Source organism: Notamacropus eugenii, chromosome 1 (genome assembly GCF_028372415.1).
Source record: "Notamacropus eugenii isolate mMacEug1 chromosome 1, mMacEug1.pri_v2, whole genome shotgun sequence".
Classification (NCBI taxonomy): domain Eukaryota; kingdom Metazoa; phylum Chordata; class Mammalia; order Diprotodontia; family Macropodidae; genus Notamacropus; species Notamacropus eugenii.
In genome coordinates this window covers 399,292,473-399,318,983 of record NC_092872.1, presented here as the reverse complement: position 1 = coordinate 399,318,983, position 26,511 = coordinate 399,292,473, and the positions used below count along the sequence as shown (strand labels likewise).

Below are 26,511 nucleotides of genomic sequence, written 5' to 3'. Positions count from 1 at the left end.
ATGGCGATAGCATCCCTTGAAAGTTGCCGGTGTTAGAAGGAACTTCAGATGGAGATGAAGAGACCCATTCAAGGAGCTGGTGTAAGAGGAATTAGCAGAAATACAGTATTGGCCAGAGAACTCACATCCCTAGAACTTGTATTTTACTTCTCTGCTTTCTTATATTTCCTAGTAAGCTCTGCAGAAAGTGCAGTACCTAATAGCCTTAGGCAAAAGCACCCCAGGAAGAGCTGATCTTTCCCCAAGCTTATCTCCATTTATATCTGTTTTGTATGTAGGTTGCACATCATTTCCCAGTAGATAGTGAGACCTTGATAGCAGGGGGCTGATTTTGCCTTTCTCTGTATATATATCCCTAGTGCCTAACTTACAGTAGGTGTTTAATGAAAGCTTATCAATTGGCTGTGAATATCCGTAAAATACCAGTTCACTCTCTTGGAAGGGTCCTTCTCTTCCTGTCCTGTCCTCCTGTCAAAATACTTCCACAGAAGACCAGTGTCCACAGGAGTTTTAGAGACTTTATTTATGTATAAACAATTTAAACACTTTGCCATAAATTATCTTTGCCTGCCTCTAGTCTTTGCTTAGCAGCAAATTAAAATTAATATAAAAACTCAATGAACAATTCATACATGTATATTACAAAAAAAGTTCTTGTACCAAAGTTCTTATTAGACTTATTTTTTTTTCTTTCCTCGTGGTGACTTGTCATGTGATTGTCTCAGTTTCTGGACCAAACAAACACACTAATAATTTAAAATCTGAAACAGTGATTGTGCCTTGCGGCTCATGTATGTACAGGGTGATCTGAAGTGGTGCCCGTTAGCAAAAGAGTGATACGATGCCCACACCTCTACTGGAACTGATACCAACAAACTACAGGATCTAAACAGACTACACCCTGTCACTGTGTATTACTGTCCACAATGGAATCTTTGAAGACAAACAGAATATGAAATTTATCTGTAGTGATTATAGCCACCATTTTGAACTGAACTTTACACTCTACCCTCCTCGAATAAATCGACTCAGGTCGGACTTAGGTAGGATCTGAGTACAAGTGCAGGACATTATTATTTCTCTCTTTGATTCTTGATGTTAATTTCTTGGTTTTTTTTGTTTTGTTTTTGTTTTTTTTTCCTTAAAGAGTAATTCCAGTGCTCACTCTTTCACCTCTTTTTCCCCCCACCCCAGTTGCTACACACAAATCACCCCAAAAGTCATGTTTTAAATGCACCTGTATTTTGCTTAAACGAAAACTTCTGGAGTTTGTTTGCTTTTATCAAACAAGCAGTCTGGATTGTTTTCCTCAGCTGGTCTGGTGAAGCTGGCCCTCATGGATGTCTTGAAGTTACTCACGTGTGAATGGAGTGAGGTAATAGAATATGAGGCCTTCTCTTTTTCGTTTGTTTTTTTTTTGTTTATTTTTTTATTTTTTTGTTTTTTGATTTTGTTTTCCTTGTGAAATTTGTGTTTCTTTTCTTTAGACCCAGAACAAGTGGGTAATATCTTAGGGGAACTTGGAACATTTTTTTTTCCCGGTGAGTTTTCAGTTAGGCTTTTAGTCCACTTGAGGATGCGGAACGTCTCACTTGGACAGTAGCATCTTAACTCAAAAAATGAGCTTTTTTTTTTTTTCCCTTTTTGCCACTTATTATCCCAAAGCAGCTCAGCCTAGTGCCCCTGGTTAGGTCTTCATCTCCTTAGGAGAGGAGATAACAGTTACGCCTACTAAGCCATCCAGAAAAGGAATGGCAGCAAGCAGATCATTTTGTTACCTCTTTCCCATTTCATTCTGTCTTAAAAACTGGATGTTGCTGCTACTGTCCGCAAGCTCTGGGTATTGCTCCACGGGAAGGACATAGTATCCTTCATAACCTTGCACCCTTCCTGTGCTCAGGAGCTGCTGCTTCTCTCCGTCAGTCCACAAGCGGCTGCCCTCCCTCCCTTCCCGGGCTTTCTGCTGTTCCTTGGCCCATGCTGCCCCCAGGGCCCTCTGCCTCGCCTGGTCCAGGACTCGGGCTTTCTCTTCGTCAAGTGTGTCTGGGGTGAGGCCGTAGCGAATGTTGAGCAGGAGCGTTCGGTACTGGAACTCAATGTTTGTGAACCTTCGAGTCCTCCCGTTGACCAGCAAGGTGGGCTGCGACATGGTCACATTTACCCCACTGTCCAGCACCTTCCGCCCACTCGTCATAGCAAGAGTGACCAGGTCACTGTCAGAGGAGCCAATTTTCACGAAGTAGTGCGTGTCCTTCCCCTCTATGCTATAGTGCATCTTGTCCAAGTAATAGGCATTGTTCAGCACGGAGGCCACCTTCCGACTGTCTTCGCTGGCAATGCTAGACACTCCAGTCACCACACGCCCTTCCTTGATGGCAAACATGATCCCTTTCCCAATGATGGGTGTGGTAGTGGCAAACCAGTGACCAGCTTTCTCTCGGATGCTGGCATGGAGCCGTTTGGAGATGACCTGCCCCTCCAGGGCCATGAATGCCTGATTATGTCTCTCTGTCGTCTGCTGGACTCCCGTAATGAGCTGGAGGCAAAAGAAAACCCAGAAGTATGAGCAGGTTGGCTTAAGCTCATTAAAAGACAACAAAAGGTATGCATTTGCTCCTCTCAATACTCCCCTTCCCCTGCCCTGCTGACACAGAACTAACATAACACTGCAAGGCTAACATCTCCAAAAGTAAGACTGGGCCACCAAGGGGCTCACTGAGCATTTAAGGTCATAGACTCTATGTTGGCGGGGCAGATAGTCCAGATTACTATGTAACTAATTAAGAAGCAAAGTGAGGAAGGTGTGCCACGTTTCTAAAGATCTGTGGGTCAACAGATGACCCTAAGACTCTTCTTTGGGGTTGGGGAAAGGATAACTATTCATTAGTGGTTTCTTTGGCAGTTGTCTTGTACAGCTCAGACAAAAAGCATCCTGACCTGAAGGGGTAGGTTTGTTTGGATTCAGTGGTTCCAGCTGTGGGCTTTGCTGCCTTCCAAGCAGGTGAACTGGGGCTGGTCCCTGGACAAAGTTCAAAACTGCCCATTCTTTAATATCTTATGATGTACTGAATAAGAAATTAGTGCTTACTTTGCGCACCTGGGCCATGTGGCCAAGGAGAAAGAGTTCTTAGCTGGGAGTTAGGAGATGAGTTCTAGTCCCCATTGACGTTTACATGGCATGTTATCTTTAATACCTCAGTTTCCCCATTTGCAAACTATAATCTACTTGAGTTGTTGCTGTGACAGGGGCTAGGATAATGAGAAATCAATGCATTTTGAATTGCACAGTGCTTACACAAATGCAAAAAAGTCTCGTTATTAATTCAAAGAATGGTTCCTCACATAATGGGAATCATCATGGGGATGTCTTATCCTGGGTGACCAGGAGACTCTAGGTTGTTTCTTTGCAGTGACCTCAGTTTGATTGATTTACTGAAACAGCTGTAACATTTCATATTTTTATAATGTTGTTTCAGTCATGTCCAACACTTGGTGACTCCGGTTGGCGTTTTCTTGGCAAAGACACTGGAGTGGGTTGCCATTTCCTTCTCTAACTCATGTTATAGATGAGGAAACTGAGGCAAATAGGGTTAAGTGATTTGCCTAGGGTCACAAGCAAGTGAGCATGTGAGGCTGGATTTCAACTCAGGAAGATGAGTCTTCCTGACTCCAGGTCTGGCACTCTATCCTTGGTACCACCAAGCTGTCTCATAAGGCTAAGTACCGACCAACTGCCAATAAAGAGAAGGGAACTTGATGCAAAGAGGAGTTTCCTAGCAATTAGAACTATCCTTAAGTGAAATGTGCTGCCTTGGAAGGTATTAGGTCTCCCTATATTGAAATTCTTTGCATAGAATAGTAGATGGCCACTTGTCAGATATAGGACTGCAGATCTAGGGCTGGAAGAGATCTTGGAGGCTCTCTAGCGTAACCCTCTCATTTCATGGAAGAGGAAACTAAGGTTCAGAGAGGTAGTGACTTTTCTAAGGTCACTGAGGTGAATATTAGAACCAGTATTTGAACTTGGGTCCTCTGACTCCAGTCAGTAGGCATTTCCCTATGACAATTCACATTCAGATATGGTTAAATTGGCTGGTCTCTGAGGTCCCTTCCAATTCTAGGATTCTCTGTGCACTACCTTTTTGAATAGTGACAGAGTCCCACCCACTTCAGTGAACTATGGGCCACTTAACTTCCAAATCAAAACTGACAACTCTTTGGCCCTTACTGCATGAACCAACCATGATCTTAAAAAACTCAATCTGTATAAAATTTTAATCATAAAACACTGAGGTTTTATGTGGGGCATAAAAATGTTCCTTTAATGGGACAGAAACTGCAAACCATGGTTTTATTACTCCCCATAAAAGCCAAAAGGGTTATGATCTTATAGCAAGAACAGATGGTAAGTTACCTCCAGATTTCCCTGTGCCACTGTTAATCAAGTAACAACTCAAGGGTACAGACAGAACAGGTAACGATACTGCAATTAAGGTAATAATTGAGGTTGGGAAGAAAGATGGTTTGTACCCAACAGGTGACAATGTTGACATTTGTTTCCTTGGGAATCCAATGCTGCTTAGCGGACATTTCTATCCCACTATGATGTTATACTTTTCCATGGATGTGCACTCATCCCCATGTAATTCTGTTTACAATATAGAATGCCAATAATGATTTGGATGCTTAGTTGGGATGCCAGCTTACCTGTCCAGTTTCACTAGCTTGACTTTCTGACAATTCATAAGGTGGAGGCACAAAGTACATTTTAGCTCTTGGGAAACCAGGAATGATATTGCTGAGCTGAAACCCAAACATCACAAGCCAGCTTTTCACATCTACAATGAAAAATAACGAAGGATTAAGAAAATAGGCCACTTGGGCAACAGCAGTGGAGCTTGGTGAGACACCCCTTGTGATATTACAGGGAGTCTATACCACAAGTCCAAAGAGGAAACAAAGCAAGCATATGTCAAGTTCTCCTTAGTATATCAATCCAATGTATTTTTACACAGGGGCTAAGAAGTAATATGTTTGTATCTTTGACAACTGTGTCAGGAGGTATACACATTATTAGGAGGATCTCATCTTTCTGACAGCTTAAGAAAAATCAAACTGCCTTTAAAATTTTGTCTGAAGGGACCTTTTCCTTCTTGTTTTTCCTCCTTTTAAAGCCATAACTAGGAAGTTTTGAATGTAGGGCAAAGTACCATCATCAATCAACCAACTAGCATTCATGAAGTGCCTACCAGGTTCCAGGCACCGTGCCAGGTGATGGCAATACATAGATAAAACATATTAAACAGTCCTGCCCTCAAGGAGTTTCTATTTTATTATAGGACAAGGAGAATAAAGCACAGTGTCATTGGTAATGAAGGTAGAGGAGAGTGAGAATATACAGAATCCAAGATGTTGGCACTGTACCACAGGATAGAGGATGATGGTGGAGGGGGAGCACAGTGAACAGAGAATGAGCTCACTGAACCTTGTTTGCTATCTCGTAGTCTCTCATTTTTACTAATTATTCATGCTAACTAGGTGTTAAGCTCTGATATCCCTATGCTCCTTATGTGCTGTCAAGAGCCTTCTAAATCCATGCCTAGAGCAAAGCTCTGATCACTCCATCCTAGTTATAGCCACCCCCCTAGTCTCTTCCCTCCCATCTGAAATTCACTTGCTATTAATGCTAAATGTGATTTCTCTTCCGATGAAAGAACCGTTCAGTGACTACCAACTTTGCCAGTGACAGCTCACGTCATTGACCTTATTTCTCTTAAGCAGTCAATGTGGTCGGTTTTTGAGTCCGACCAGATCACAAATATTTATTGGAGTCACGGTCTCCTTCTCCATTTCAGAGAAGGTGCCTCTTCAGCAGCAGGCTGACAGCACGGATCCTCTCCTCATTTTGAACATAATTGGTGTTACACTGCAACACTCTCCCTAAACAATCTGTTGAGGAGGGAGTCATTTAGGTCTAAGCAAGAGAATGCAGCTCATTGTAATAGTTTATCATTCCCCCTTTCTAATGTTCTTCACAGCATGTGATCACGCAGCTAGAGAAGTTAGCTTTCCTTCAGAAAATGCTGTCAACAAAGCATCCTCAGGTGTTAAGTGTAAATATGAGGAGATAATGTGAGAAGAAGGTTATGCCTTTCTTCTCACTTATGAAAATTAAACTACAAAATTCAACTTTTTTTTTCCCCTTAAGTGAAAGCATTCTTGGGATTTGCATGCTTGAAGAACCACCAGGGGGCTACTGAGAGGGAGATGCCATGAGTACCAGGTACTGGGACTCATTACCGCTTTCAGCTACTTTCAAGTGGGTCTCATGAGTAGCTTCCTTAACTAGGGTTTCATTTGTGAACTGGCAGTTGCAAAAATAGCATCATTTAGCCGGATACAATAAAATCTATTAGGCTGAGGTATTACCCAGCAAGCATCAGAAACCTGGAATAGGGTCTGGGGACACCCATGAATTCTTCCACCAAGTCTAAAATCATTGGCTTCCCCAAGGTTCAGGAGCCCCAGTCATATTCACTTTCATCTTCCTTCCCTCAATTGGCAGCTGCTTCCTGGGGGGACAGAGGGAGAGGGCAGAACCAGCTTGCAGTGACTTCTTTGGAGAACCAAGCCCTTTCCTCACTTAGGAACTACCACTCACAAAGATAGCTCTGTCCTTAAATTGTAAGGGTTCCTTTAATTATGGGAGATAGTGGGTTCTGTTATTAGAGTTTCTCCTGACTGCATCTTAATTACCTCTTCTTTGTAAATTGTTAGCAACAAGTTCAACTACTTTGCTATCCTCCTAAGTGGTAAATTAGCACTAATTGATATGAGGGTAAAAGTTTTAGCAAAACACAATACATACAGATTGATTTGGTGCTCTTTCCCTTCCTTTTCTGCAGGTGTTCTCCCATTCTAATGTGATTTTGGACACTGAACATTTTTTTATACTACTGGCTGAGGCATCAGTCCCTCTTCCCTCACTCGACAAACAATAACTTTCTTTCTGAATAATATTCTTTAGAAGCTAATGATTATGGAATGTGGTTGAATTTAGTTCAATATGACTTGCTTCCCCTTGACTGAGGTGCTTGCTGTAAGAGCAGTAGATAAGGTGCTACCATTTTGTTTTCTGAATAGCTCATGTTTATGATACTTTCAAGAGCCAACAAGAAAACAGAGGGTCCAGTCAGGTTTACTACACTGACTGCATGTGTTTTTTTGGGACTTGGCATCAACAGGTATCTATTCACTTTCATCCAGCACAGACTATGGAAATACCCTTTGTTTAGCTCTGGCTCATTCATTCCCAGGTATCCAGAGCCAAACCTGCTTCCGTGGTTTTGAGAACCCACTGGTGGCCAATGATAAGCACTGTCTGTTTTCCACTTTGTTTTCTATGAAAACTTGGAGCTTTTCCACTCTGAAATGCCTTTTCCTCTATTGTCTTACTTGTCAACGGGAAATGCACCAAAACTGATGTCAACAGTGCTATCAGTGCTCTTCCTGGCATATATGGAAAGGGATATTATTTAAAAAGGTCTCCTCATGATGTGAAACCTCCCTCAGATTCTACTAGGACAATTCCCTAGTGGGTGTTTTCCTGATTAAGGCAGAGGAGTTCTCACCTGTCACGTAGTTTTTCAAATCCAACTCATTGCTGAGAGGGTTGTTGCTTTTGAACATATATAAGTTGAAGGGGGCTGGTTCCTTGCCAATGTTTCTCCACATGGTATAGTCAGGGGAGGTCCAACGTCCTGCCAGGACATCATAGTCTCTCTGAGTGAAGTGGACCAACTTGGTTAGAGGGTCATAGAGTCCCCCATGGAAGCCAATGACTAATTGGAAGTCAGGGTTGGAGTCATAGTAAATCTCCCCATATGCTGTATACTGCAGCTGTTTGATCATAAGACCATTTATGCTGAAAACTGCCAGGGGGGTTCCAGTGTTGTCTGATGCTACATAGTACTCCTCTCCACTACTGCTCTCCATGGCAAAGAGATGGCCCTGGAGATCATAGTAAAGGGAAGTGATCTCAGAGTTGGAATGGTTGTAGACATGAGTCATTCGAGTAGGGTTGTGGAGGTCAGAATAGAAATATTGCAAATGGTGCCCAAGGTTGGTCTTGCAGGAGGCTCGCCGCCCCACTCCATCATAACGGTACTGAACACTCCATCCACTGGCCTTGTTGTAGGCTCTTGTCAGGAGACCCTTAGAGTTGTACTCAAAGATATCTGAACCTCTCTGGCAGAGGTAGCCATCATCGTCTATCTTGTACTGTATGTCCCCTAGACGTGTAATCCTATCCCGGAGGTCAAAGCGTAAGGGTATGATCCGGACACTGTTCCCAGGATTCAGCAGGTGAAGATTTCCATTAAGGTCATAGCTGTAGCGCCAGGTTGGTCTGTCATTGACTGCCACACTCTGGAGCTGCCCATCCCCATCATAGTCATAGGTGTATTTGGTAGTATTGGCATAAGGCCCCAGTTTCAGCTCCCTCTTGGTCACTCTTCCCATGCTATCATATTGGACTGTCATCCAGTACATGAGGGACCTGAACATTTCATACTGGACTTCCTTAATCCTCCCATGGGTATCAAAATGTTTGCTCAGAGTCATGACTGCGGTTGTGATGATTTGATTGATGTCATAGTAGATGACTCCAAATTTGCCAAAGTGCTCTACTTTGCCAGAGATCTCATCATAGCGGTAGAGATCCACTGGAAGAGGAGTCTCACTTATGACAGGTTTGATGCTTGCGATCCGAAAGCTATTGTCATGGTAGGTGTAGTCAAACCTTGCATTGACCATGCCTTCCTCTGAGAACCTGTAAATCTGTTTGTCAACAAGGGGGCCAATTTTCCTGTATCGAATAGTGCAGGAGAACCCTCCACTTTGGAGGTTCACCATCTTCAAAACGCCAGTAGTCTCATCATAACCAAAAGTGACGGCAGTGCTGTCATAGACTATTTCAGACAGCTTGGAGAGCTTCCCATATTTGTAGAATACTTGTCGTCCAGTCCCCAAAAAGGATGTCTTTAGAATGCGGCCATCATCACTGTAATCAAAGATGACTGAAGCATTGCTCTCTGGAGGATTATAAATGTTCCTGATGTAGCCAATGGAGGTGTGAGTGGACATGCTGTGCCGGGCAACGCTGGGCATGGTGACAGCATGGAGACGGTCAGAGGCATCATATTCAAATATGTACTGCCTCTGGCTCTGCATCAGGAGGACCATGGACTAGAGGAAAAGCAAAGGAGAGAAAATAAGGGGACACTGGAATTAGACAGAAAAAATGGAAAGGAAACTGTAGAATTTATAGCCAAACTCACAGAAAATATAGACACTCTTCAGTGAACAATCAATCTCCTTCTCCCTGCCTCAGGGATAAGTACAGAGTCTCAGTCATTCACTTATATTTCACATCACTGGGACAATAGTAAGACCACAGGTTTGAGGTCAAAGGACCAGGGTTCAAATCCAAGCTCTGTTACCACTTGGACTTTAGACAAATCACTTAATTTCCCTGGGTTCCAATTTTCTCATTTATAAAATGAAAGGGTTGGACTAGATCAGAGATGCCAAACTCCAGCTTGGCTGCAAAACTCCTGAGTGAAGCCTAAATTAGATGAAAATGTAATTGGGAAATGTTTACAAAAAAAAAAAAATACAATACAACATAGATAATGTTAATTTATAGTTTTCTAAGTCAACATGAGTCCACAGGGATCTGCATTTCTATTTGAGTTTGACACCACTAGATTTCTAAGGACTTTGACAGTTTTAAATCTATGAGTCTTATGTCACAGTTAGATTTTCAGTAGAAAGGAAAATATTTCACCCACAAAAGCCCATAAATATCCACTGAAGGATAGCAAAGCTTAAATGTAACACTACTAGCTAGCACTTCAAAGTCTACAAATAACTTTCTGTTATCTTACTTAATCCTCACAGGCACCTTGTGAGGCAGGTGCTATTATTATCTCCAATTTTTAGAGTAGAAAACTGTGTGAGAAAGGTTAAGTGACTTGCCGAGGGTCACACAGCCAGTAAGTGTCTGAGGCAGGACTTTAATTTAGATCTTTCTGACTTCAAGCCCAGTGTTCTAGCCATGGTGCTGCCTTAGGTGCCTTTACGGTCTCTGTTGTACTCTGCACTAAACAGTAGTTTGGTCCTCAGCTCTCCCCTCTTTGATCCCTCACAGGATGTTGCTTGAAGCTATTAACCACTCATCAGGTAATGGGGCGGTTTGTGGATGTATCCCATGTCTCCCCTAGACAGTAAGTTCCAGGAGGGCAGACACCCTATCTTATCTAAACTGTGTCTCAAGTGCCGAGCACAGAGCACAACAGAAATATAATGGATATCTGTTATAGTATTTCAGGCCCATGGATTCTGGAAAGGACTTTCACAGGTCATAAAGCCCATATTCTTTAGATATTTTCTAGGGCCCTTCTAGGGTCCAAGACTCCAGCTTCCCTTAGTCTGGATTTCACTGTAGGATTATTTCCATCATCATTCATGGAGGGTCATAGCTCTAGGACTATATCAGTGATGGCAGCTCCTTCCTCTGCAGAGTAGGAGCTTCTGCAACTTGAAGGAGAGAAATCAAGTGAAGAAAAGCTGGAGATAGGAAGGGAGGGAATCAGTGTGATGCTGTAACTCAAACTATAGGTCAATGAGAATCAGAAAACCACTAGGCTGGTCTTCAATAGCTTCAAAATACGATCTAAGGAGGTATCCTCTCCCTACTGTTCCCCTCAGTGACAGAAATGTCTGATTCTACCTAAACCGGGAAAGTTGGACCCCTATGTGGAGAGAACCCAGAGGCAGCTAAAGACAGTAACCAAAGGGGAAATGTGCAGCAGCTGGGGCTTGAGTTTTAGACAAACTTTTCTATTCTGATAGCTTAATTTAGGACCAGGCAGAAATGAAGCACTGCATTTCCAATTCATAAGTAATGATTAGATGAGAGCTCTCTTGCCAGTGGGGTGATTCAGCCCGATTTTTGCAGCACATTTTTTAGAATAAAATCAGACAATCCATCCTTCCTGCCATTACTGAGAAGCCTAATGCTTTTTTATGGAAATAGTGCTGAGCCACGAATAACACATTCCTTCAAATTTGCTGTCCAAGGGGAGGGCGGAGAACCTTCATCTATTTGGTGTAAAGAGGTTTTGAGTGTCTGAAGGCAAAAGATTTCAGATTTTTTTTTTTCAGAAAGCCCAGAATGAATCTCTAATGGCACTATTTTACCATCGTCTCACAGAAAGGCAGAGAAAGTTCACCTACTTTGTCGAGGTAGGAGTAGCTCCACACTTTGCCATCAGAGAACATTCGAGAGATAATCCGGCCCTGTTTGTCTATGTCTGTCCTTTCGCTCATGGCCCCACGTTGGAGGCCTGCCAGCCTACCATTGAAGAAGTAGGAGACGTTGACGGCAGCTAGCCCACTGCTAGGGAGCCAGAGAAAAGGACGTCCCACTTGGTCATAAATAATCCTCAGGGTAAACTTTCGATGATCATCATAGATCTTCTCTGTTCGAATGTTCCGGTCATAGTCAATAGACAGGAGGTTTCTCCCATGGACCTATAAAAACACAAGGACCTATTTAGCACATTAGGAAAAAAAAGATACTCAGTTATGTTAATGTGAGACTATGCCAAGTATATAGCTAGTGTGGTCCTGAGAGACAGAGTAACTATGCGCTGATTTCAAATCTCATGCTCTTTGCACTTCATAAGTGATACTAGGTTGCTTATAAAGCAGTAATGAAGGGCTCCCTGGAGGAGGTGTGACTTGGGCAAGGCCCTAAAGGATGAATAGAATGTGGCAGGTGGTGAGGATAGTGGGTCAAGTGTGTGTGAAGGAATGAGCATGGTGTGTTCTCAACGTGGCTGAAGTTCAGTATCTGTATTGGAGAATATGCAATTAAGGTCCCAACTGATAAAATTGTTGTTGTTAAGTTGTCTTAGTTGTGTCTGACTCTTCATGACTCTATTTGGGGTTTTCTTGGCAAAGATACTGGAGTGGTCTGAGATTTCCTTCTCCAGCTCATTTTATAAATAAGGAAACTGAGGCAAACAGGGTTAAGTGACTTGATCAGGTTCATACAGCTAGTAAGTATCAGAGACCAGATTAGAACTCAGGAAGATGTTTTCCTGACTCCAGGCCTGGCACCATCCAACTGATAAAGCAGCAGGTACAAAAATGGGTGAATAAAGGATTTTATGGTTTGTCTTATACATAATTTTAGGAGTCCCTGAGAATTTTGGAATCCAATAACTTAATAAGGTAATTTAGGTATATACGTGTATCCAAACTGAAACTACCTTTCCGGAGCTGATAACAAGTTAGGGTTAGGCTATTTTTTTTAAAAAGTGTAACTTGGTGAGAGCTGTTTCACTTTTGTTCTAAATGAGTGTGGAAAGCTTAGGAAGACCCTTTGGTATGCTGGCTCATTTGTTCCAGTGTTTAGGGTCTTGACCACTCAAGTGTTTAGCAGGGATTTCATAAAGACATCATGAGTGTTGCCAAAGGCAGATGACAGCTGGTGGTGTCACTGAATCGTCCCACACCTTTTGTTTTCTTCCCTGATTCTTTTCCCGATCCCTTGTTTCTTCTTCAGGAAAGTTAGGGGGTTGGCTAGATGATCTTAAAAGTCCCTCCTACTTTTAATATTCTGTGCTTCTATTCTTTCTCTCCTAGACCTGCTATGGCATCCACAGAAAAAGTGTTTATAACCCTACTGAGGTCACAGGAGGTTGAAGAGACCCCTTGACCCCACATGCACTCACACCAGAGAATAACAAGTATGAACAGTTACAGCTAATGAATTCTGGATTTATGATTTTCAAAACCAAAACTGGTCATCAGGAATGGCATTTCCTTTGAGCCATGGTACTTTCTAATTTGGTTTTTAATTGTGAATTTTCAGTGAAGAATGCCCAGTGCTTCTGATAATAATGAAATAAGATAAATTCAGTGGTAGATGAGCCAAGGAGTCTGGGCCAGTGCTGTAATCTAATAAAGCCTCTTAAGTAATTTAATTGTGAGTGTGCCATTAATAAAGTGTAAGTCTTTAAGTCAGATAGCCTTTGGTGGCAGTGACGACCAAAAGAAGCGTTCAGCAGTTCCTGAGAACATGTTCTTCAAACTTATAGTCTGCAGGAGCTTTGATTTAGCAACATTTTCTCTTATGCCGATTTAAATTGCCCATCAAACAATATTTAAATTAACCTTGAGGCTTCCTGGAGAACATAAAAGTTATTTTGAATTATTTTCCCTGCCATGATCAGCACAATTCCCACCCTATCTTGCTCGGTAGGAATCCAGTGGTAGAGAAACCAATTTTTAAATTAATACAATTTTGTGTTTGTAAGGAAGTCATTATTTTTAATTATCGGGTATTTTCCTCATCCTGGCTTCCCCAGTTAATAAAACTCAGCTGTTTAGCACTGTTTTTATTTCTGCAGTGGGCTAACTTTGGGAAACAGCTCCCCCTGTGGAATTTCCCCCAGAATGTTTTTCTCTAGCATAGGTTGCTGCTGGTGCCTGAAATGCTCATAAAGAACCCAAGGAAAGGAAACGTGGTACTTTGGAATGTTCCTCTTGGGCTCCTAGCTGGTGGCTCAGGTTCTGCTTTGAGGGGTAATGACTGGGGCTGATGTGTGGAGGCAGCCCAAAAGGAAAAAATGTGAACAATGTGATTGTTACAAAGGATGGGGCAAGACAAAAGAATTGGAGGAGCAGTAAGAGAGAACTCAGATCCAAAGAGGAAACCCATGGCTATCAGGTTGATTAAAAGAGGGAACATTTTACAATAGTGAGGTTAGGCTCAATGATCCTCACAAAAAAGAAAATCATTCATGTTTCTTTCTTAGTATAAACATTCACTTTATATGAGAAATAAAATGGACAACATGGACTTTCTGTTTCCTTCTGGCTCTGAGATTCTTTTTTAAAACTAGCTGTCCCCATAATACCTACTCAACATGGTGGGGCAGTTAGGTGGTGCAGTGGATAGAGCACCAGTGCAGGAGTCAGGGGGACCTGAGTTCAAATCTCACCCCAGACACTTGACACTCACTAGCTGTCAAGTCACTTAACCCCAATTGCCTCATCCTGGGTCATCTCCAGTCATCCTGATGAATATCTAGTCACTAGATTCAGATGGCTCTGGAGAAGTGAGGCTGGTGACCTGCACAGCCCATCCTCGGTCAAAACAAAGTCAAGTGCAAGTCATGTCATCATTTCTCTGATGTCATAGTCTTCTTCGACAACGAAGGATGAGCACACACACTCAACGTGGTTAAAAATCACATTGTAACCAGCATTTGTTCAAACAAAACAACTCGCTACACAATCTATATCTAGCTTAGAATAGACCTCCAAGGGTCAGTTTGTTTATCTCCTTGTCACTAGGCAAGAGAACATCTATTCTGGAGTAGACAGGTGGGTATCCATACTCTTTTCCCAGTCGTCCTGCTATTTGTAAACTATTATAGCCAGGAAGGACTTTGTCTTGTGCAAACCCTGGATCCAGCGTGGCAGGTAAGGATCTGAGAAAATAGAAGTTTTACACATTCCCTGTGTATGACAAAAAGCTGCCCTATTATGACAGCTCCACAGGAGATCAGACGTGTTTGTACACATGTGAGCACACCTACCACACACATACAAAACTCAGACTAGGAAATGTCCTGTCTGGTTCCTATGTTCCTGTGATTTGCAAAGTAAGTAAAAGTAACACTCCAGAGTATAATTGCAGTGTCATATTAATTATATGGAAACCAAAACAAAATTACTAACTCCCACTTCTCCTTGGAATACTAATAACACTAATACCAATATCATGACGGAAGATTATCTTGGAAGCAATTTTTCTTTTGTTCTGCTACCTACACATGTATCTGTTTCTTACCTCTGCAGTCTTTATGTAAATTACAATCAGGAAGACAGCTCCAGGAGGCTGGTTATCTGCTTTCTTTCAGAGAAAATCAGACTTCTCACAACACATTTTTTTTTTTTTTTGGTAGAAAAAGGGCAGATGTTTTAAACCTCAGTAGAAAGGGTCTGTGTTAATTCCCACTTCCAAAGCATTTGAAAAAAGTCCTTCTGACCACAAATCCTTGCCCAGGCCCCCAGGACAGATGCATATCATCCTGGTGATACATTCAAAGGATGATTAGCTTACATTTTCTGACAAGGTGTCCTCAAAATCAAACTGGCTGGTATTTCTCAAGCACTATTGGTCAGAAAGTCCACAGTGTTTGGACGTTGGCTCCATGATGCACAGATGTAGATTTAGTTTCTGCAATGCTCTGTGTGTGTGTGTGTGTGTGTGTGTGTATGTATGTATGTATGAAGGTGGGTGGTAGGAGGCAGAAAAAGGAGAGGACATTTTTCAAATTGTCTGAGAAATTTTCAGGAGGTGAAATGCGATTATGCACATTGGGAATGGGTGGGGATGTTGAAGCTAACACTGCAATTTTTAAAAAAATGAATCACTGAATATTGAATTATCTGTCACTTTTCATCTACTACATCTGTTAGCCATCCTAAGTGGCTGATACCTTTCTCACTTAAAAGGCCATAGTTGAATGAAAAAAATCACTTATTAAGTACCTGCTATATGCCAGGTACCATGTTCAGTATAGGGAAGAGTTGTTTAGTCATATCTGATTTTTCATGACCCCTTTTAGGGTTTTCCTGGCAAAGATACTGGAGTAGTTTGCCATTTCCTTCTCCAACTCATTTTACAGATGAGGAAACTGAGGCAAACAGGGTTAAGTGACTTGTCACACAGTTAGTAAGTGTCTGAGGCCAGATTTGAACTGGGGTCTTCCTGACTCCAGGATCAGGACTCTATTAATACCTAGCTGCCTCCTAGCAGAGAGTAGTCTGTCAGTTGCCTTGATTCTCATCTACTGTAGAATCAATAGTAGTCTTTGTCTTTTCTTCCATGGGCCTGATCAAAAGCTATGTTTTGACCTATTGGAGTCATCTGGAGCTTGAGCTTTTGAGGAAGGAGGGAAGGTCAGGCAAGATGGCTGGATGTGTCTTTTACAGTTACTGCTGGGTTTGCCCAGGAGAAAAATGACTGGTTTTGGAAGCGGAAGATCTTGTATGAGTCCCAGTTTTTGCAATAACTTTGTGGCCCAGAACAAGTTGTTAAACTTGTCTGAGTGACAATTTCTTCATATGTAAAAATGGAAATAATGAAACCTGTTACACCCCCTTCACTCACTGTTGAAAGTACTTTGTAAACTTGAAGCAATATAGAAATGAAATTTGTTATTACTGGTAAGAGACATCAGTTTGGGGCCAGAAGCTCTGATTCAAAAAGATAGCACTCTCATTTGTTATCAGGGTTTTTCTTCAGCTTTCCTGATATTCTACTAGATTAGGAACAAGACAATTAGACAAGAGTGATACAGGAAAAATTTTAAATTAGTCATCTAGGAACCCAGTCTTTTAGGCTAAAATTTCTGCATCCCTCAATTGGAGTATAAGAAATGATTGTGTATATGCGTGGGGAGGGTGGGGTGGTGAGGAATGACAAGGAAGCAGAGTTCCAATTTAAACACTAACCATCCTGGATGTAAGATTCCTTTTTTCTAGGTGAGTCTGGATACCTGTGACCCTTTTTTTCATCAGACTTCTAATTTCATTGATGTAGGAAACTGTCAGTGTAGAAACCCCCTTCACTAAGGAAGACTGGCAACTAATTTGTAACTTACAGTCAAAAGGAGTTGCCTGAAGCAATGAGAAGTTAAGGAACTTGTTCATGGTCTGATAGCCAGAATATATTAGAGGCAGATCCTGAACACAAGTCTTCCTGACTGACCCCCTATCCACTATGCCAACTGCCTCTCTGTGACACACAACCACCATAGTCTATCTAACTAAGGAACTGCAAACCATTTCATCATGTGTTCTTGAAGTTCTGGGGAAAAAAAGGCTCCTGATTCCATCATCAATGTCACACTCTCCATTCCCTGTTCCCTCCCAACCTCCTCTTTTTTTGTTACCCAGCAGTTTCTAGGAGTTGCTTTTATTTCATTCACTAAACAGTTTACAAAGCTGAATTAAAATAAATGAGATGCAAATAAATTCCATGCTTTCTCCCTCATTTTCAAATTACATTTTCAGTCCACTCAACCTGTTATAATCTCATAGTGATTTTCATTTAAGAGAGCTAAATGGATATGTGATTATTGTTACAGGAACTAACACCAGACAATTAAATGTTGAGGTGTTGATAGATAAAGCTGTGTTTTGATTTGCATAAACATGATGCCAGCAAATCTAACCCTGGCAGGAATTCAGTTATAAGACTTGTGCGTCTAACTTCAGCTAATTACCACAAGTACCACTATTAAGTTTTTAATATTCAGAATTGGGATTATAGCCATTTTATTTTAGGGCCACATTTATCTTTACTTTGAGAACTCAGTCCAAATGCATAGCTGATTTATCAGAGAAAAGAAGCGATTACTACTTATAATCAACTTCTACAGTGCAGCGTATCAAAAATCAATTACACAGGCTTGAAATCCAGTCATTAAGGATTTAGCTGCTAATCTCATTCCATTTTTGTCTTTCGTGAGATACGGCAGCTTGCAACTCTGCAGATACCGATGGAGGAAGGAAAACATGGGAGTCTGCTGATAACCTAATGTTGAGAATTAGACATCCACTAGACAAAAGGAGAATCTTAATATGGAGCAGCCCAGCTCCTCTTGTGGTCACAAGAGCCAGGAAATGTTATTCCAAATAAGTTGCAAGAGGGACAATCCATTTTTGTGAAATTCCTGTCATGCTGCTACTTGCAAGGATCTCAAAGCACCTCGATTAGACCTGTTATAGGTTATAGAACAAAGCAGCTGTTACTTGCATAGTCCCTTTCAAAGGAAGATAACCTAACTTACTGATATTTAGTTCAGACATGATCTCCACATTCTAGCCAAAATGGCCTACTCTTTGCTCACCATACGTGACATTTCATCTATGCCTCTGAAGCTTTGTATTTCCCCATGCCTAGAAAGCTCTCATCTTGCCCTCTCGGAATCGGTTCCATTTAAGACTTGGTTCAAAGGACAACTCTTATCAAACCCTTTTCTGATCATCTTGGTCATCAGTGCTTTCCCTTCCCCAGCCCCGATCACTTTGTATTACCTGGTATATATCATGCACTTTCTCATCTATATACCTTTCCCCCCTGTAGAAAGTAAGCTCATTGAGCACAGGAACTGTTTCCTTTTTTTTGTCTTTGTGTTCCCAGTGCTTAGCATAACACTTGGTATATAGGAGATATATAATAAATGTGTACTCATTTGAATTAGATATGTATTCAAGTGATCAAGAAAGCAGAGTTCCAACCTGGGGACATATAGCTTAGCAAAAATACTATCATCCCACCTGGGACTGGCCAGACTAATATGGGGTTTGGGGTATGTGGTGAAAAGATAAGATGTTAAATGTGAAAAGGGGCCTGGTATTTGAGGATCTAAGCTGACGAAAACACTGATGTGTTATCCCTACAAGGCTAGGAATTTCCACATCACATGGTTCCTCATGGACAGAAAAGACACTTCCATTATCTTGAAGAGCTGAGAACTTTCTCTCAAGCATGGGATTCCTATAATGATAACAACAGCATTTAGAAAAGCATTTTTAAGTTTGCAAAGCTCTTTACAGACATGACCCCTTTTTGAGCCTTACAACAAGGCACGACAATTACCATGCTGCCCACTTACAGATGAGGACACAAATCCACAAGGGCTCTGACTTGCCTATGGTCCCACAGAGATGGAATCTGAATTTTCTGTGGTCCAATTTCCAGTCTATTCATTATACACCATACTGCCTCTTATGGTCTGAGGCCGGTGGAGGTCCAAGTTTGTGGAACACTGTGTGGTGTCATGATGGCCTGGATGTTCCCCTGAATGGCTATAGGACAAGTGTGTCCCTATCTCCTCCAAGAAATCCACTTACCCGAAGTTTCCTCCCGAAGACAGTAACTTTCCCTTTAATCTGCTCTTTTCTTAGGCGCCATTCAATGGAGTTTAAGCCATTCTCCATGGGCAGCGAAATGTTGCAACGCCCAATGGTGGGTGTGATGGTGCCTGCCAGGACATGGGGCTCGCTATGGAAGCTGACTGCCATTCCATTGGCATACATCACTCTCAGGGTGCCATTGTTGCAGAGCTGGTAGCTGTTCCGAACTTGATCTGGAAAAATGCAATTGGGAATGAGGGGAATGAAGAGATAAATTATCTACTCTATTAGTCATAAGGAGAACAAATCACCTATTTTTGTAGGTTTCCATGGTACTTTGCAGCTGTCAGATGAAGACTGCTTGCAATTAGCACTCATACAGTGTTAAGGTGAATAGAAGAGATGCTACTCATCTGCGTAAAGAACAACACTATTAATATGTGGTGCTCCCAAAATAATTATGCCATGATGTTTTCCTTTCACTGGTTGAAAGCTATTAATAGAAAATTTAAATATATAATGTCTTTTACCCACACAATTTATGTCAATCAGACTCCTAATTTAAAAAAAAATTTTTTTTTTAGCTAAAGAGAAAAAATGAAAGGGAAAATACTTTCTTCTTTATCCCTTCATTACCCTTTCTTGAACTCTTCACCTGGGAAGCTATTAGGTAGACCACAAGGCAGATACACTCTACGTAGTGAGCCCTCAGGAATAGGGAGAATTCTTTTCTGAAAGATAACCGAAAGCAAGCTTCCCTCCTTTCCTTCAGTCTCTGCTGAAGACTCTTTTACTAGTGAGTATTCTATGAAGGAGGCTTGCATTCTGAACCAAGAAGATGGAAAGAGAGGATAGGTATCAGTGGGGGTTGGTAAGACCTGATTAATTTTCCTGAATGGAATGTGTACCGGCCAATCGGATTTCTGACCTTTTCCTTGATCGATAAGTTACAAGAATAAAAGTCAGGTCAGAAACTCCTTTTACTAAGTTGCTCCCTGATTATCCAAGAAAAAGAACCTAGCTAGGTCAGCCAATGAGAAGTCAGTTTTTCAGGCACCTGACAGCATGCAGCTGTCACTCCTGCATCTATAGTCATCACGCAGAACGACAGAATCTACATCATTAATCATTTGGCGGAGCAGAAATAAAGTCACTGGAACAGGATGTGTCGTGGGATAATAGTCTATAAATGTCACCATTTATCTATCGGGAGGACACTTTTATCCTCTGACAACGTGCTAGCCCACTGACATTATCTCTTAATTAAAAGAAAAATTAATCCGCACAATTCCTTTTCTCTGTAGCCCCTGCACTTGTCCTATGCTGTGTCTAACAACAACAGTAGCCACAATATAGTCTGTGGGGGAAGATTGCTACGGATCTCGGATCCCAAGGCCATCCTGCCAGCAAGTAATCACCCGCAAAAAGACAACAGAAGAAGCTTGAAAGAAAGCTAAAGGAACAAATAAACGTCATCTCCTTCCTTCCTATGGTTATTTTGGTTATGCGCAGTAGTTAGTGGTGATGGTAGTTTTGGGTACAGGTGAAAGCTAAAGGTTTCACTTGATTATGTTGATATTTCCAAATATTCAAATGTTGTGCATAATGTGTTTAGAATATCCAGATATTGGAATGACTTTTTTTTGTCCATCATTTAGGGAGTTGACATTTAGTTGTGGAAGAGTCAATACATGTTCTGTAGAGATTCAAAGAACAATAAAACAGTCAGGGTATTCTAGATCTCTGGTGTCTCTTCTATGTCTCATAGCTCTTGTCATCTCCTTCTTTTCTGCATCTTTCTAGAGAGGGTTGAGATGTAGGGGGTGAGGATCCTAAGGGGCTCCTACCTTGAACCACGGTGTATGAGGCTTCCACAGAGGACAGGTTGGTGATGACGGTGACGTCATCATCACGGTTGGAGTTCTCAATATCTATGGTGATGGACTTCTCCATTTCTCGGTGTAGGCTGGTCACTACTCCAGTTGGGCGTGTCACATTCGTCAGGCGGCCTTCGTGGTCATAGCTGGAAGACAAAAGAAAAGTCATACCCATTGAGAGAAGTCACCAAAGGCTGAAGGCATCTGTCTTTCCAGCATTTTATGGGCAACAGAGTGTTAAAAGTGGGAGACTGAGTGAGGGGAGAGAGAGACAGAAATGAGAAGGGCTCAGAGGGATGAAGGCCTTTGAAGATAGTTCTTGATTTCTAAATAGATTCCAGTTTATATTCCTCAATTTGCTTCATCTTACTGCAAACATCACAGGAAGATAATTGTTTTATGGGGCAAGAAGACCATGACTCATAACCCTGATGAGAGCACCAGTCTCTCAGTCTCTGAAGAAACCTGTAGCTGGCATGTAAATACAACTGGCACATGCTTCTGGGCCCTTGTATTGCCATATCTGCCTTACCTTGGCATCTCCTGTCTTATCGCATACTTGCTTAAACCAGTCTCTTGCTTCACCTACATGTCTCCTTTCCACTACTAAATTATAAATTTCTAGCAAGGGAACTGTATCTTTTGAATCTTTCATTTTCCTTTAACATGCACATTATAATATACGTGCTAGATGTAGAGATTTTTTTTTAGTAGCAGCTCTGTCCTTGACTCTATAACCTTGCATAAGCCACATCACCTGGGACTTGGTTTCCTTATCTGTAAAGTGAGTGGGTTACATTAAATGATTTTTGATGTTTCTTCTAGCTTGAAAATTCTATGATTCTGTGGATTAATGCCTGATAGGTACTTCATTCATACATATTTACTGAATTAATGAATTATTAGAGAACTAGATTAAAGCTGAGCAAAAACAAAGCTGTTGGTTGCAAGGGTCAGGTCAGAGATGACAGCTTGAGAAAGGATGGACAGATGTGTTCCTAGAAGGTGGGATACCAGGGTGATTACCCTGTGGCCCGTGTTTTGGGGAGCCTCCTGTGAGCAGGAAGTTGAGAAATAAGTTGGGAAGGTAGCCAGCAGAGACAGCTCTACCAGGTAATGTTGATAAAAAGGACCCCTATTTCATATAGATACATATACCTATCGATGCAGAGTTTCCTTCCCCTATTGCTAAAGAAAGAGCATATAGGATGACTCATCCCTTTTTCAATACACACTTCTCAAACTGCATGCTTTGTGATTTCCTCTCTCTTTCTAGACTGCCCTTGATGTTCATTTTTAACTTGATTTCACGCACGCACGGCATGTGTGTGCGTGTGTGTGTGTACGTGTGCGTATGTATTGGAGGTGGGGGGGAGGCAGGGGTTAAGGTAAACAGAAGGGAACAAAGGAGCTAGAGAAAGAGGATGTCACCGACCCTAGGTCTTGAATCCTTTAGGATGGATCTGGTTGGAGAAAAGAACTGCTATATAGTGTCATCTCAAGCTTGTACTTTTATTTTTTCCAGTCCTGCCCCCCACTTCCCCTGTTTCCCCACACCATTCTCAACTCTCACTTCAATGGAAGGACTCTATTTAGGCTTGAAAGCTCAGGGCATGGCATTGAGGAATAAAGAATATTCTTAGCATGTAGGATCTCTGCCATCCGGGCTGGATTCTCCAGGGTGCCATATGCTGCTCTACTTAGTTGGTCTGTTGGATATTAGGGAGGCTAGGAGTCTGATTTGCAGCCAGGTCAGTTCACTGTTCCTCCTCCCTCTCCCTGCCTTAAAGAGTTCAGTGTGAGCAGTGAGGAAAGCTTTACATTTTCATGAAACATCTGGCTTAAAAATAACAACAAACTACCTCAAATGTGGCCGTAGATAAGGACATTAGCTGGGGCTTGAAGCACTATTTTGAGAAAGGACTTTTTCTTTTTTTTTTTGCTTTTCATTGGTTGCTAAATGATAAGAGCTGACATTCACGTGGTGCTTGAAAGTCTGAAAAATGCTTTCCATATGTTATCTCATCTGATCTTCACAATAACCCCGTGAGGTAGGCACTATTGTTGTACTCATTTTACAGATGAGGAAACTGAGTCTGAGAGAAGTTGAGCAACTTGTGTAGGGACACACCCAGCTAGCAAGCATCAGAGGCAGCATTTGAACTTGGGTCTTTGATGGAGAAGGTTCTCTTTCTGTGAACCTCTTCAGAAATTCAGAATGAAAGTTATCTTTCTGGAACTCAGGCAAAATAATCTATTCAAATGAAAATTTATGAAACAACTACTATGTGTGAGGTGCAGTGGGCAATACAAAAGAGATAAGAGGCACATTCCCTGCCCTCACTGATCAGAGATATAGAGCTGGAAGGAACCTTAGGACTCATATGATCGAACTCCCTTATGTTTTAGGTGAGTAAAAGCCTAGAGTGATAAAGTGACTTGGCCAAGGTTATATATAAAGGGATTCAAAACCAGTGTCTTCAACTCAAAACTTATCACTCTCTTTACTGTGCAATCTTATTGTGAAATAGGGATTTGGAGACAGATTCTCAGGCACTGCTATTCTCCCAAGATTGGCAACAGAAACTGGGGAGATGGTCCCAGAGGAAAGGAAAGGAAAGGAAATATCCTCTTTGGCCAATGAAATGGCTTCAACTATTTTCAGTCCTCAGAACACTTCTGCAGTGCAAATAGAGAATTCTCAATATCCCCCTCTCCTTTTTCCCCCTTTCTGTCAAACAGGACTATACACGTAAGAATACATAAGTCTATGAAATGGAATCACACCACCAGACGATAGAGACCAACCAGGCATTCTACTCCTCAAGATTCTATTAGGCACAGACTTTGTATTATGTCCTTCATAGTCACATGTGACCTTTTCTCATCTCAGGTGTGCTGCTCTTGGTAGAAGGGTTTCTAAAAAGCAATTCCTGTCCTCTCCCAAGAAGGCAGAGACTCTTGCCTCATTCCTGTCTCTTCTTCCTCAGCATCCTGGCAACACAAATGGGATCTTTTGTTGTATCATCACCCAGTTTCTTTTTTCCTGCCCTGGGCCCCTTTCTCTCTAAATATACTCTTTTTTCTTGGTGAGCTCATCAACTCCCATGGATACCAGCATCATCTCTACACAGGTGATTCCTAAAGTGACAGATCTATGTGTAGTTTCTCTCCTTCAACGCCAACCCCACATTGTCAGATGTTTGGCTGTCTCACTTGCATCTCAAATTCATCATGTTCAGATTTTTTTCCTAGTAGAATGTAAACTTCTTGAAGGTAGGGGCTGTCTCATATATGCCCCAGAACACAGCACAATGCCTGGAAGATAGATAGCACTTAAAAAGTGCTTGTTAATTGATTGATGAAGCCCTCACCTCTTCCAACTTCCCTAATTTGTTGAGGGTACCACTATTGTCCAAATTGGGGCAGCTAGGTGGTATAATGGATAGTAGAGTCAGGAAGACTGAGTTCAAATTTTGCCCCAAATGCTGTGTGACCCTGGGCAGTCACTTAACCTTAGTTTCCTCAACTGCAAAATGGAGATAATATTAGCACCTACATCACAGAGTTGTTGTGCGGATCAAATGAGATAATATATATAAAGTGCTTAGCACAATGCCTGGTACATAGTAAGTGCTAAATAAATGTTAGCTATCATCATCATCATCATCATCATCATCATCACCATCATCATCATCGTTGTCATCATCATCATTGAAGGTATTATGTGCAAAGCACTTTGCCTAGTGCCTGGCAAATAATAGGTATTTAATAAATGCTTGTTTTTCTTTCTTCCCAAGTTGCCCAAGTTTATAACCATATAATCATTCTTAACTTTTCCTCTTCCTCACGTCCCACATCTAATCAGTTTCCACGTTTTGTAGAATCTACCTCCACAACATCCTGTATTACTGTCTCCTTTCCATTCACACAGCTACCAGCCTGATCACCCTAATTTGGACCCTCATCCCCTCCATTCTGGTAATAAATAGCCTCTTAACTGATGTCCCACTTCCCAGTTTTTCCCTTCTTCAATCCATATTGTTCTTAGTTGTCTAAATAAGACAGGTCTGATCACATAATTGAATAGAAAAGTATTTATCAGATTTTATTATGAGCCAACCACTGTGTTGAACACTGGGAATACAAGCAGAGAAAAGTAAGATAGCTCCTGCTTTCAAAGAGTTTACATTCTAATTGGAGGAAATAACACATTGAGCAGCAGAATAGATGGAAATTCAAACACCACTTTAAAGATGAGGAAATAGTGATCCAGAGAAGTTATTTGCTCAAGATCATACAGTTAGTTGATAGCAGAGCCAAGACTGGAAGTTGGGTTTTCTGATCATCAGTCTTCATTCTACTACATAGCCCTATCTCCCAAGCATGAGGAAAATTGACTTTGTCCTGCCAAATATTGCTTAGCTGAATTGTTATTTTCATGATCACCTATATAGCCACCTATATAACAACCAATCTAGGTCTTTGGAAGTCATAGAGAAATCTAAGTTTGGACTGTCCTTGACTTGGACTAGTTATGAAAAAAATAGTTTAAGTGATTGATAATACAAACAAGCATTAGTACCTAGGTGCCTAAATTGTGACTCTGCCACATGGACCACCTGAGATTTTTAACTTCAGATTGTTTTGTTTTTTTTTTACCTAATAAGTATATATGTATCAGTAGGTCAGTAGGACCTACCTCCCTGGTCACCAGAACATGATTGCTTCCAGGTATCATAGCAAGAGGTTTAGATCAATTAGGAAGTATAGTTAGAAAAAAATCAGGTGGTCTACATACCCACAGATTTCTGATTGTATGGTTCACTACTGAAAAAACTTGGACATCCCTGATATAGGAAGTACATTTAACTTAAGAAACTTCATGAGACAGCTTGGTATAATGGAAAGACCTTTAGAACTAGAATCAGAAGAGATGAAATTGACTTCCAATTCTGCCAATGGCTAGTTGTGTGACATTGGTTGTCTCTTTCTCTAGGTCTTAATTTCTTCCTTTGTAAAATTAGGGGGTTGGATTAGACCCAGGGGCTCTTAACCTAGGTACAGGGTTAAGGGGTCTTTAGATAGATTTTAGGGGGTCTATGAAATGGGATGGTGGAAAAATTGATTTCAACATAGTTGATTTCCTGGGTAATCCTATGTGTTTCACTTTATGCATTTAAAAATGTGATTCTGAGAGTGATCCATAGGTTTCACCTTCTCTATCACACAAAAAATGTTAAGAACTACTCCAAGGTCCCTTATAGCTCTCGCTTTCTATAAGTAAACCATTTTCAAGTCTATTAGAAGCACTCATTTTTCCACAAACAATTAATATGCTAAGTAGGAAGTACTGTTATTTACCAGTTAAACAAGTCCCTCAAACGATCTTCCCCTCCCCCCTAAGCAACAAGGTCCATGGCATAATTTGCCATTAGCAAAATACATGTTTGCAGATGTAATGAAAAGTAATAAAACTGCATTTCCTTAAAAATAGTCTATGAGTCAGACTGTTAAAAAATTCAAGCCACCCTCCTCCAGAACCCGGGAGCTCTGAACTACATCAGGTAGGTCTAGTAATTCTCTGTGAAATTCATTGGCTGTAGGTCAAAGCTTCCAGGAAAGC

General features: G+C 41.4%; 1 protein-coding gene across 10 annotated transcripts in view; it reads right to left on the bottom strand.

Moving 5' to 3' along the window:
- Window positions 1-498: 498 nt before the first annotated feature.
- LOC140518610 (teneurin-2) overlaps window positions 499-26,511 on the bottom strand; it is a 678,931-nt gene continuing 652,918 nt past the window's right edge. For all 10 annotated transcript variants that reach the window (XM_072630913.1, XM_072630906.1, XM_072630907.1 and 7 more), the window contains 6 exons: window positions 20,856-21,031; window positions 19,006-19,241; window positions 11,299-11,595; window positions 7,632-9,246; window positions 4,708-4,838; window positions 499-2,536 (listed from right to left, as the gene is read on the bottom strand). In XM_072630913.1, coding sequence (XP_072487014.1) covers window positions 1,775-2,536; window positions 4,708-4,838; window positions 7,632-9,246; window positions 11,299-11,595; window positions 19,006-19,241; window positions 20,856-21,031 — 3,217 coding nt within the window. In that variant the 3' untranslated portion in view covers window positions 499-1,774. The remainder of the gene's footprint in view (window positions 2,537-4,707; window positions 4,839-7,631; window positions 9,247-11,298; window positions 11,596-19,005; window positions 19,242-20,855; window positions 21,032-26,511) is intronic.